General features: G+C 36.4%; 1 protein-coding gene across 1 annotated transcript in view; it reads right to left on the bottom strand.

Annotated features, from left to right (window-relative positions):
• Positions 1-1,365: 1,365 nt before the first annotated feature.
• Positions 1,366-13,173, bottom strand: part of Ufl1 (UFM1 specific ligase 1) — a 31,679-nt gene continuing 19,871 nt past the window's right edge. Inside the window, exons 12-19 of the mRNA XM_028877984.2 lie at positions 11,025-11,147; positions 7,752-7,869; positions 6,194-6,357; positions 5,983-6,113; positions 4,412-4,492; positions 4,036-4,121; positions 3,418-3,598; positions 1,366-2,672 (exon numbers count right to left, since the gene is read on the bottom strand). Coding sequence (XP_028733817.1) covers positions 2,454-2,672; positions 3,418-3,598; positions 4,036-4,121; positions 4,412-4,492; positions 5,983-6,113; positions 6,194-6,357; positions 7,752-7,869; positions 11,025-11,147 — 1,103 coding nt within the window. The 3' untranslated portion in view covers positions 1,366-2,453. The remainder of the gene's footprint in view (positions 2,673-3,417; positions 3,599-4,035; positions 4,122-4,411; positions 4,493-5,982; positions 6,114-6,193; positions 6,358-7,751; positions 7,870-11,024; positions 11,148-13,173) is intronic.

Consider the following 13,173-nt stretch of genomic DNA (forward strand, 5'->3'; position numbering starts at 1 on the left):
CTTTTGCCCCACCCTTTTTTCATTCAATTTGTCATAAGTAGTTTTTGACAGAAAAACAACAAACAACAAAAAGAAAACATTTGGGCCTGGGGTTGATGACATTTCAACAAAAGCCATACATGGTTCCTTGTCTGTCTAGCTCTCTGCTACACTTGGGTCTCATTCATTATCTGAGTAAAGCACTTTTCCAAATGTCCAAGGTCGTCCCCCACAGAGCTCCAGCCACTTCCCATTCACGCTCTATAGCACTGTGGCTTTGGCTCCAAGCACACTGAGATTCTGAAGGTACCTGTTCCTAGTCACCTTATCTTCTGGGGGGTCAGGAGCGGGTTTCCACTGACTATACTTGTCTACAGATGGAACTCACCGAACATTACAAGTGGGGCATGTTTTCTCATAGCTCTATTGACTACAGATATGAGAACATGGCTATACAATTACTGAAATCTGGCTGAGAAATGATTTACAAAGATGAACAGCAAACTTTCAAATAATGAAAAACACCAGGAAGCAAGGTATTATTTTTGAGTAATAAAAAATCACTTCCTTTAACAATCAGTAATTCAAAATAGAAGCATTATATAGATTGCTTTTGCTAAGTACTTTCAGAATAGCATATAAAATTTAATAGAACAGACAACTTTATTTTAAATAATGTTCTCAACCCAGTCCATTAAGAATATATCAGAAATAAATTCTTTACAAAGTCAGCTATATAATTTTATCTATAAAACAATAGACACTTTTTATTTACTAAGGAAAAATAACAATGTTTGGGACAAATAAAATAAATGCAAGTAAGAGTAACAAAGCTTTACACTTTTTTTCTACTTTATTTTTGTAAGTGAAATTAAAATGAGTTTATCTGATAATTTCTTGTATTTTTATAGGCAGAGTGTGATGCAAACATGGATTACTTTGGTGTTTCCTGAAACAAATAATGTTATTAAACAAAATTTGAAATTCTAGGTATTTATTAATTTGGAAGCTGAATAAAAAAATAAAATAATTTTGGAGTCATAGAGAATTTATTCCTTTTCTTCTTTTGCTTATATGAAAATATGCAATAGAAAGTTACCCATGTGGAATCATGTTTACCATTTTCTTGTGTGGAGCGTGTTTGGTCTGCATGTGTGATTATAAGGCCAGAGGCATTGGATTTCCTGGGATTGGAGTTACAAAGCAGGCATGTGGGTGATGCTGGGAATCAAACCCGGGTCTTCTGGAAGAGCAGACACTGCTCTTACCCACTGAGCTGCCTCTCCAGCCCCTTAATGTTTTCTATAAAGTTCCATCGTAAACTTTAACAAATGCTTAGTTAGTAATTAATTACTTCCATGCAGTATTAATACTCTGTCACTGTGGAAAAGAGGTAGTCTTATTTTGTATTTAAACATTTTTAAAGTATATAAATTACAATGTCACCTAAGGCAATACATAAATCAGCATTCTTTAAACATTTTATTACACAGAATATCTAAACTTTTTGAAAAGTAATAGGACACTGCTTAGAACTTACTTGGTTTGAATTATTGTTCCAAGGAACTATTTTAGTAAGCCTTAACTAAGAATAGCAAAAATAAAAAAGAAAATGTTTTATAATTCTGTTTTTAGAATAAAAGTTCTGCCTGGTTTAATCACACTTACAGATTCTGTGTTCATTAGAAAGAACAGCCTATCTACCTGTTACACAGGTTCCAACAAAGAACTCAGGGTAAAGCAGCTACTGAAATCAAACAAACAAAATCTAAATCTAGTCAAAGAAACACCCCGGTTCTTTTAGCCTCCCCACTATACAATGTGCCTTGCACTGTCTCAGTGACCTCAGGCTTGCCCTCACTGTTTCCTGGGGCTTGCTTATCCAGGGTCCTCACCTGTCAAGCCACCTCTCAGGCTTCTGCAAACATTTATGTTGGAGGCCTATCTGTCAAAAGCAAGAGCTGGAGCTTAGTGATACAAAATATATCTGAAACTTTCTAGTTTTAAAGCATTCTCTATTAATTTAAAAGTAAAACTGATTCATTTTTATTTCAGACATAACAAAGACATTTTTCCATGAAAAAATACATTATTTTAAATATCTGCCAAAATACAGGATATGGCACTTAGAAATTAAATAGCAAACAATTTCTTTCCTAGAGATGAAAAGTATTCTATTTTATTCTTCATTTTAACTTCTTGAAAACATTAAAGCATATAATATGTTCTAGAATCAGAACTCCTTGAAGAACTTTTATTACATTAAAAATTACACATAGGATTATGTAAAAAGAAAATGTTTCATGGAGAACTCAACTTGTAAAAATTTCCAAAAGATTTGCATCTAATGCAACACCACTGTTTTATTTGAATTGTGTGGGGAGGATTAACAGGGGAGACTGGGGTGTGCTGAGTGACTAATTTGGTGATCATTTATCTTCAACTTTGGGAAAAATAAAAGTAAATTAAGGGCACTACTCCTCTGTCACAGATGATTTCCTGGACTTCAGAACAAGGTCCTTAACTGATGAAGACAGTTCCTGAAGCTCCTTCCGGGTGGTATTGGAGACATCGTGTTGTTCCTTGTCTAACTCATCAGAGGACAGATCTTCCTTCTGCCCACTCTTCTTAGTTTGATTGACTAACTGCTTTACAACCAAACCTTGATATTTCACCAGGAGAGTATGCTGGTCCTGTGAAAAGAACAAAGAACCTGTATGAAGCACATCTGATTTTCTATGACCAGATAAAGTAGATTTGTTTGAGCAGTACAAACTGAAAGGCCTTATCTTCATGAAACAATGGCCACGTTAATGAAAAGCTGAGTATGACAAGCAAGGTCTGTGCTCTCAGAGTGCAGATAGGGTGCAGATCAGGAAAAGGAAAGCCTGTGCAGACTACATCATAAGAAACTGATTTAGCTATGCTCTATCATCAAAAAGATAAAAAAAACAAAAAACAAACAAACAAACAAACAAACAAACAAAAAAAAACCCAAATCATAAGAGTCAAAGAAGCCAGATTGCTTTTAGCTGGGGGTTGGCTTCCTTAGACGAATTGGACAAGACATTTGGAGGGGTCCTTGAAAGCTAAATGAAAACTAGGGAAACAGAGAGAAGTTCTGACATTCTTGTATCTTTTCTGAAAACTTAACTTCTAAAATTAGAGGACTTTTCACCATGGATCTTAGAGAATGCTAAATGATTCTTGAACTATATGCAATTATAAAAAACAAAACAAAACAACCCCTAACTCACTGTCCCCATTCCTGGATACAGACAGATATTAGTGGCAGTGGCTTTCTCTCTCTCTCTCTCTCTCTCTCTCTCTCTCTCTCTCTCTCCTCTCTCTCTCTGTCTGAGTGCTGGCAATGATTCATATCCAAAATTCTCCAAGTTTAAAAGCTTGAAAAATTTCCCATGTATTAAAATGTAATACCTCTGGGATTTTGTTCTGAAGAAAAGCAATGATCTGTGGGACACATCTTCCAGGTGCGTGGAGCATGCTGTGGGTTGAGAACTGAAATAACAGGACTGATGTGAGGTGCAAAACAAGAGCGGGGTCTTCTGTGACCTTCAGCTGTTCCGCCAGCGCCTGCCGATGCTGGAAGAGTATTTGTCTGCAAAGCACAATCACAGACATGCATAATTAACAAGGGCTCACCGTTTACATATTTTCCCTTTATCATTCCCTTCTCTAGTTTAATGACTGGGTTCCCCAGCATTTTCAGGAATTCTTTAAATATGGACAATCTGTATACACACTACTTTAACTTCAGTTGGCACAGGTAGATAAACATGCTAAGAAGTTACAAAGCTATGAGACAAGGAAACTCAAAGTATACTTTCTTCGGTTGCTAGAATCAAACAAGCTATAGTGACTTAAATAAGGTTTCAGGTAAAGAAGGTCTCAAATCTAATACAACGTCCCAGGATGAATCATCCGTGGGATGAGGGAAGTGAGTAGACTCTCAATGAAACGCTCGACAGTCACACTCTAATATCAGATATGAAAGTAGCTCATGCTGAGGAGGAGTAACAAGAGAATGAACGTTACCTTTCCCTTTTTTTGTCTCCCTTTTTCACCATAATGTCACAAGCTTCTGTTGCAGAATCCAGACAAGAAAGGAAGTCTTCTATGCTCTAAAGACATTTAATTACACAATTTACTTTTATAGACATTTAATACTGATTTGCAATTTTACACACCAAACAAAAATTTTTAACAGAGTATTTGGCACACAGAAATTGTGATTTAGGACTGAAAATGTTATATGCTCCCATCTTTTTCTCCCCTTCACCTCCCCGAAAGGTACCCACACACAGAGTTACTAGTTTTAGATTCCGCTTACAATGATTCTGACTGGAATCACGTACACACAGCGCTGTACCCGAAAAGTTCTAACTGGAGTCACCAGCTAGTGCTGACTTACTTTTTCATTCAGAGAGTTGTGCAGTTTGGTAAGAGCTACTTTGGTTTCTTCTGTCAATTTACTTAAAATTTTTCTTCTTATCTGTAAGGGAAAAATTCTTTTGGCATTGTGTTTTTTATATACGCTTGATATAAGATCAAACAGACAAATATATTATATTCAGTACTATGTAATATATTTTGTGTTCTGAAATTTAGGTCTCAAACCAGGGATAAAAACTCCAGAATCATAGAGCTAGCCAAACGCTAGCCCTCATCTTTACAGCCCCAGTGGTATTAGATGACCACAGAGTGACTGGCCGGCCATGTGGGAGGAGACTCTGGGTAAAGACAGCCAGGGGTTTTTCTTTTCAGTGCCACCTGAAAGAGGGCCACTGAGCCCCATGGCTCTCACACAGAAAGGGATGTCAGTAGGAAGGGCAGTGGACCTTGTTCTGTGGCTAGATGCTTTTGTGATAAGTGGTATAAGGAAGCTTTCTTCATCTTTCACAGATGTAGATACTGTGAATTTCGTGGTATTGTGGATTAGATGGATCATTCCTTCTAGTACATTTCAGGGAGGAGGGGCTGCTGAAAAGCTTGACCCAAGGACCTGGCTGGTGTGTCATGTCTGGGAAGACAGGCTACTCAGAGCCTCCTTGTTGTGCCTCTTATCAATCCTTAGCTCTGTTTAAGGCCACAGGGAGAGACTCCCAGAATTAGACTTTCTAGAGTGGAAGTCGGTAAAGAGACAGGAGACATGCAACATTTCCGAGTGTTGGGGATCATTGTTCAAAGTGGAAGAGGAGGAATCCAGTATCTTCCCAGTAGTAGCAGAGATAAATAACTGTACTTCCGTCTGAGTTGGAGGGTGGTCTTTATTAAATAAGGGAGTCACCACACCAAGAAAAATCATGCCACCTCTGTGGCGACAAACCACAGTAATAGAGGTCACAGCATTAGATGGGTGTGGTTTTACTGCTTTCAAAGCCAGTTATAAATGCAGATAGCTACAGGAATACCTTCGCACTCATTTTGCCTGAATCTCCAACCATAAGATGGTCCCAGAAGGAAAAGGAAGAAAAAGAGGTGGCGGAATGGTTATTATTCCCACAGGAATAGAGTAAACTCTTTTACCTGTAGGTAACTGAGCCATGGCTCTACGTCACATGGCAAGTGCAGATGTGATGGGCTTGGGCTGTAGCTTAAGACTATAATTTTAAACAAATGAATCTGAGCTTGTCTCAATATTTAAGTGGTATATTGCCATTGACAAAAATGATTGTGAACTTAAGAAACTAATTATTAAGGAAGTTATAAACCAACAAGAAAAAGGGAAAGATTGATAGAAACAATTAGAAAAAGTCTTATTTATCATAGAATCATAGAGTAATTAAACCTTTTGACTATAAATAGTTTGGTCATATTATCAATCCTTATAAAATATATAAGCACTGTACTATACTTAAATTCTTTAGTATTTTTTTGCCATATAAAAACTCTTATTTTCCCTTTAAACTATTTCAAATGAGAGGAAATAAAAATGTGCTTAGACTCAAATTATATCAATCAGCAAGTAAATCACTAACATACTTCACTTGTAATGGCTGCAGGGTCCTCTACTGCCATCATTAAATCTGAGGCTAGAAAGTTGAATATGAGGTTGGTGATATCGGTACACACTGTCTTCAGCAGGTGTTTGGTTAGGGCAGTCTGTGTGTCATCTGGAAAAGAAGGACACTTTATGAAGACTAACTTCCTTGAGGATTACAAGAATCAATAAAAAAGACACTATTAAGTATACCTGCAAAATACTTCATCCCCTTTTCAAATAATCTGATATTATTGTATAGGTTTGAAACCTCTTCTCGTAAGTCCTTGATTGTACGTTTTCTGCCAGTTCCAGAAGCAGATGTTGAAGACATGAACACTGAACGTACCACCTCAAGATACATTTTATTAAGAGGTCTGTGACAACATAAATATAGTTAATTCAAATGTACTCCATTTATGTAGATAATAAATTTTGTTTTAGTGAAATAATACTTTAAAATGCCTCTATCTTTCTAACAAATAAAATTAATTTGAAGCAAGGTTCAGTAAAGAATTTGTTGTACAGGGCCAGGAACAATAACTTAAATGGACTTTTAAATCTTTTTCACAACTTTAAAGTATTCAAAGTAATTGCAGGAAAGATGACAAGAATGATAGCAATAAACACTCTACAAATCTAAGCATACCTTTAAAATTAATTTGCAAAATAGCAGAATATAAGTTTGTTCTTCATTCTCAGGAATCACAACAGAAGGTCTCAATTTCCAAAGTACTATTTAAGATGATGGATCAAAAAAAACACCTATATGTTCTACAACAGACTAATTAAAAAATAATGCATAACTAGCAGTATCTATTTTCTATTTTTATAGACTATGACTCTATAATATATTTATGCATAAAATTTACTTATATTAAAAAAAAATCTCACTATCTCACTATAAGAGCTCTACCCCAAAATAAAAAAGTTAGATTACCTGAGGTCTTGGATTACACTATGAGACTTAGGTGCTGGGTCTAACTTGAGGGATGACCAGGTCTGGTTAACAGTGGTTAAGTTATGTAAAATTTCCTTCATTTTTGCATGTAACGTTAGCTTGGCTCATTTACAAAGTAGATGTTTCTAAACTTACTCTTTTTGGGGTCAATTTCCCTTCCAGAGACTAAATCAAAATTGACACGATCCCTTTCTCCTTTTAGATGCTATTTTTCATGCTATGTAAGGGACCAGTTAGTAATTAGTCCCAGCCAAGACCTAAGACCCCAACTTCAGTGAACACTTCAAAGGGTCTCAGCTTCTACTGTTCACACTGTCCAAAACATTTACTGAATGTTGAACTGAGCTGCCTCTGAAGGAAAATAAATTTGGAATTCCATGATTAAATTAAATCCAAAGGGTTGGGAGAAAAAAAAAGTCTAGCAAGGAGGTGGTGGTGCACACCTTTAATCCCAGCACTTGGGAGGCAGAGGCAGGTGGATCTCTGTATGTTTGAGGCCAGCCTGATCTACAGAGTGAATTCCAGGATAGATAGGGCGGTTACATAGGGAAATTCTTTCTTTCTTTTTTTTTTTTTTTTTTTGGTTTTTCGAGACAGGGTTTCTCTATGTAGCTTTGCGCCTTTTCCTGGAACTCACTTGGTAGCCCAGGCTGGCCTCGAACTCACAGAGATCCGCCTGCCTCTGCCTCCCGAGTGCTGGGATTAAAGGCGGGGAAATTCTTTCTAGGGAAAAGAAAAAAAAAGCTAAAATGTGGTTTTGGAGATCTTAGTAAAAATCACATTCTGTCAAAAATGGTAAGAGATACTTGCTTTATTAAGTATTCTGCAAGTTCCGAAATAAACTCCTCAGGGGCATCTTGCACATGTTTCTTTAAATAATCTTCAATTTCATCCTGGAACATGAACATGATGTCTGGCTTCTTCTTTCCTGTAACATATGTCAGCAATGGGAAAACAAACACACACTCAACAGCAAAAGCCAGGCAGGTAATACATACCTCACCAGACAGAAATGCATTTTTATGTCAACAAAACTGCAACTTCCAAATATAAATATCTAATAAAGTTAAATTTTAAACATTCATATAGTAGAATTTCTTTTAGGTGATCATTTTTCTTAACTTCCTTTAAAAATGACTGTTTTCCACAAGACAGTCACAAGACGAGGGGAACTCTTCACTCTCATGTAACTTGGGAAATGCAAATATTTAGGTATCAGGACAATCAAGTAGACTGTCTTTCAGAAAAGAGTGATTTCTCTTCTTTCAACAACAGATAGCAGAATTTCCTTCTTCACAAAACTGAGTGCTCACTGAAGTCTAGTCAGCCCTGGATGTGACATGAGAGCTTCAGAAAGTGACAGGACTAAGTTAAAATTTACCCTTTTGGAAAGATACAAAGGAAGGAAACAGAAAAACCCTTATCACTTGTTTTTGCTTTCTCAAAGACAATTCTATACTAATGACTAACAAAATTAGTATGCAGCCAGTGCCATGGAAATGTTGTTAACTGTGGAAATGTCATGCCTAACCACTTACTTGAAAGAGTACTGGTAGCAAAGAACGTGAACAATATTTTCATTATAAATGATAAAGCTATACCCTTCTACAAATGATTATTTCCAGCTAAGTCGGATTATTGATTCTACAAGGGAAACCTTAGCAATAAAATAAAATGGCTCAAAAATCAATTTTCAGTCTTAATAAGGATCTAAACAGTTGAAATCATAGCTTCAAAGTAGATACCCAAGTTCTAGTCCCTTCTAAGATCTGCTTTGCAATCCTGATGTTCACAGTAAACAGTTTTTTTCCTGTTTGCTTCCCATAAGCCTTTTGTAGGTTGTTAAATTACATTTCTTCCAGTAATCTTTCATACTGACTTAATTCTGTATTTTAGTTGAGAACCTAATTTCACCCTCCATTTCAGAGATTACAACATAACCCCTTTTCAAAGCACTGAAATTACTTTTAAGGTAGAATGGTTTTACACTGTTATAGTGCCTCAATAATCTATACACAAAAGAATGTCACATGCCTCATTTCTCTACGATTACAGGTATTAGAGAATAACTTTTTAAAAATTCCTCTTTATTCTTGCTCCCACTGTATCTTTGGAATTCATAAACAATTGTACAAAGTGAAAAGGAATAACACACAACACCGTATCAATGCTGTTTAGAATCAGGGCAGACAGAAAAACAGCTTCTATTGGACACTTTCCTTTAATAAACATTTCTTTGTGCACATTAACAACAGTAGGTAGTTCAATCTTTCTTAGATTATTTAAAGGAAAGTCTAGGCAACTGTGAGGCTGCAAACAGTAGCATATTATCTTCATTTGAGGTTTTTGGTTTTTTTAAAATTGTTGCGGGGGATAAAGAGGAGGCAGCGTTATGTTTCATGATCCTATCTCTAAAATAGAAAAAATATAATTGTAGTAGAAAAGCAAAATATGATGTCTCTTGCAGAGTCAACCTCGGCAAACATTATGAAGTTTTGGCAATGAAAGATGCAAGAGCAGTTAATTCATCCCCTCTCAGATGTAAGTAACAAGGCAGCCATGTGTGGAAAAATTTCAAACAAGCATGTCATTCTCTCTGTATCAGCTTCCAACATCTATTCTTCACCTTTCAATGTCTTCAACTACTTCCAAGAGTTCTTTCAAGGTGAAGAGGTATTGGGTGCACAAAGGTCTTTGTGTTCACAGATACCACTAGGGAAACCAGGGACATTAAACACGCAGGGTTGTCTTTTCAAAAGAAAAGATGTAGAACTTGTTTTCTGCCTGGAAGGCGGGAACAGAGGTGGCTACTAGCCTGGGTGGTCCTTGTTCTGTCTGTAGGGCCAGGCCATGCCAAGCTCCCACAAGCAGGACTGGAAGTGGCTAATAGCCCAGATGATCTCTGTACTATCTCACAGGCCTTTAAGGTAACACATGTAACTTATCTCTAGAACCCACCTTCATGGAAGAAGTAACATGTACTTTGAGAAGTTTCGATGAAATGCACAGGGGATTGTGTCATACCAGTAAACCTTTTTCCAAATTGTACTGTACTTTTTATGTCTAAAACAAACTACCCGGGTCAGACTGTCTGACCCAGCCCTAGCTACTGAGTTGTGCTGAACTCTGTTCCTTCTTGTTTCATGTGGATCAACACTCTGCTGGCCCTGGTCGTCCCAGAGACTTTTGTTTTGTTGTGTTTTTCTTTTCTTTTTATGCCTAGTGTCCATCTTCTAAAATTTTTCACCCTTTTTGTTACAGTTATATGAATAAGTGAGATAAGTGAGCCAATACTAAGTTTCTCCATTTAGTCAGCATTTCTAGACATCACCCCAGCATTAAGCTTGATTCCAATTTTGATTTAGTTTAGGGACAGCATCTCATGTAGTCTAGAATGACAAAAACTCAAGGCTGGTCCTAAACTCCTAGTTCTTCTGCCTCTACTTCTACCTCTTTTTTTTTTTTTTTTTTTTGGTGTTTTTTCAAAACAAGGTCTCTCTATGTAACAGAGAGCCCTGGCTGTCCTGGAACTCACTTTGTAGACCAGGCTGGCCTCGAACTCACAGAAATCCCCTGCTGCTGCCTTCTGAATGCTGGGACTAAAGGCGTGTACCACCATGCCTGGCTCCGCCTCTATCTCTTAAGTGCTGGGATTATAACTGTGTGCCTCTACACACGGCTTGACAGTAATTTTATTTCCAGTGTTACTACTTTTCAATTCTTTTATCTTTTAACTGTCCATTTTTGTAAACTGTCAACTGGTTTATCACAGGGAGAAAGGTGGCAATACAGTTAACTATAAGCTGTGCTGTTTTTGCATGAAGATCGACTATGTATTGACAAACCTTAAAATGAGTGACTTGACTGTCAAAGACCATAATAGGTACCTTCTGTTTAGTGATTTCCAGTATGAAAACTAAGAGACAAGTTTATTCTTTATATTACTAAACTGTGAAGTTTGTAGTCACTGAAATGTAAAGCAAATACTCTCTATGCAAACACACATACCCAATTATATGTATCTTATGAAAAATGTTAACACCATGTACACACAAATCAACAGAGAGCTAAGTTAGTACGCACCAGCGTGAGATGACTGCGACTCCTCGTCACTATCATCGTCTTTTCTTCCTTTCTTCTTGACCTTTTTAATTTTGTATTCTCGGGCATTGCCCCCTCCTCCTCCTCTCACACTTCCAGTGCCCTCTGCGGAAATATCTTAGTTAGTATTACTTATTTAACAAGTTTCAGAAAATGAAGATACTATACTGCTGTATTAAACATTATGATAGAAAAATGAAAAGCAATATAAAGAAAAATTTAAATTCTTTTTATTATGGTCAGTTTCCATATTTAGGTGATAAGGATAATAACAATAATAAGTTCTATCACTAAAAGTAGAAACCTCTGGAACTTAAGCAAATTCAAGGTTGTTTTAACTGTAATTACTCAATCCTGACTCTTTTATGTAGCTTGCTGGTATCTTTTTAGTCAAATCCATCCCTTCACCTTTTCTTTCTCATCTTTTTAAAAAAAATTACTTTATGAGTATGAGTGCTCTGTCTACATATGTTTGTGTACCAATGCATGCAGTGTTCATGGTGGCCTGAGAGGGCGTGAGATCCTCTGGAACTGGAGTTACAGGTGGCTGTTAGCCACCATGTGGGTGCTGCGACTCTGGAAGAGCAGCCAGTGCTCTCTTTCCAGCCACCCCTTCACCTTTTCTTGTCCCGTCAAAGAAACATCCTTCCATTTGTTATCTCTGTTATCACAGCATTATTTTCCCTCTTATGACATATTCCATTGGTTTTACCTTCTTGGCTAACAGACAGGTCATTATCCATGTTTGGAGGAGTCTGACTCACCCACCACTCACCTAGATTAAGAATTCTTAAGATGCAGTGGTTGAAAAATAACAGATACTGGATAAATGTCTGTCTGTATTAAATCAGTAACAAAAAATGGCATTATCAATTAGTTTATTAACTAATCAATTATCAATTGGTAATTTTCAATCAATTAATTTACTTACTAAAGACTTAATAAACACAAATCATGAGAAGCCTATGTCCTGTGCATGAGAGTAAAGACACATTACAAAGCCACTAGATGTCTACATTTAGGATCTCATCTACAAAACAGAATACTCATCTTACAGTGGGTTATGTGTTAAATAGTTTCCAACATAAAGATTACTTAATGAGTAAAATAAAGTGATTTCTATAAACTAAACATACTTTTCTAACATCTAAGCAGAATTCCCTTAGATTTCATTAATTTATTTTCCTCAACTTTACAATAATAAGAAATATAAAACCACATGCCTAAGGTGAAATTTATCTTTAATATTTAGTATTGAGTTTCTTATGGGAGGACATTTGAGTTGGACATGATTTGGTGCACCATAATTAATTACTGCCACACAACTTCAGTCACTGAGAATAAAGTACTTTGAGAGAAATAGATCAACTATACTGATTTGACTTGCCAATCAACATGTGTATTTTTAAATATCACTTAAATAAAAGGATAAAATAAGTGTATCTGAGTATTGGGAGTCACTGGAGTAACTCTCTGTGGCTCTTCTGGAAAGATGGAGAGAATATCAGAAAGATCTCCAAAGTCTCACAGAAAAAGGTTTTACAAGAGGAAAAATTTTAGCTAATGAAATAGGAAGAGATTTTCATAGTAAAAATTATGTTTTAAGCATACATGTTAGACACCTTTGTTTATTAATAAAAGAAGTTGAATAGCAAAGTTTTTAGCACTGACATAGCACTGATTTGTTGCTACAAGTAAAAGCAGGGAAAATACATGTTGCTTGTCAACAGTAAGTTACTGATGAAAGTTCTCCCTAGAACAACTGCAACTGAGTATAAAGGTCAAATATAATGTTTAACAGGAGATTTGCTCACTCAGGAAAGCTGAAATTATGCCAAATCATGTTTTAGGTACTAGGGATACAACCATGGATGTGGTTTTGAAACAATATAACACACTACAGTGACAAAGTCAGCTGTGGAGGCCACAAGTACAGTCACTATTATGAGGGATTAGAAAGGCACAAGGAAGTAGCATTTGGAGTTGAACTCTAAGTGAAAGACAATCCAGCTGCTTGAAGTTTGGAAGAAGCAAGTTAAGAGCATAGTTAGTGCAGAGGCCTTGGAGTGAATATGAACTTGGCAAATATGAGAACACAGAAGGGAAAATAGAAGGGATGGATAGCCATAAA

The sequence above is a fragment of the Peromyscus leucopus genome, chromosome 2 (assembly GCF_004664715.2).
Source record: "Peromyscus leucopus breed LL Stock chromosome 2, UCI_PerLeu_2.1, whole genome shotgun sequence".
NCBI lineage: Eukaryota > Metazoa > Chordata > Mammalia > Rodentia > Cricetidae > Peromyscus > Peromyscus leucopus.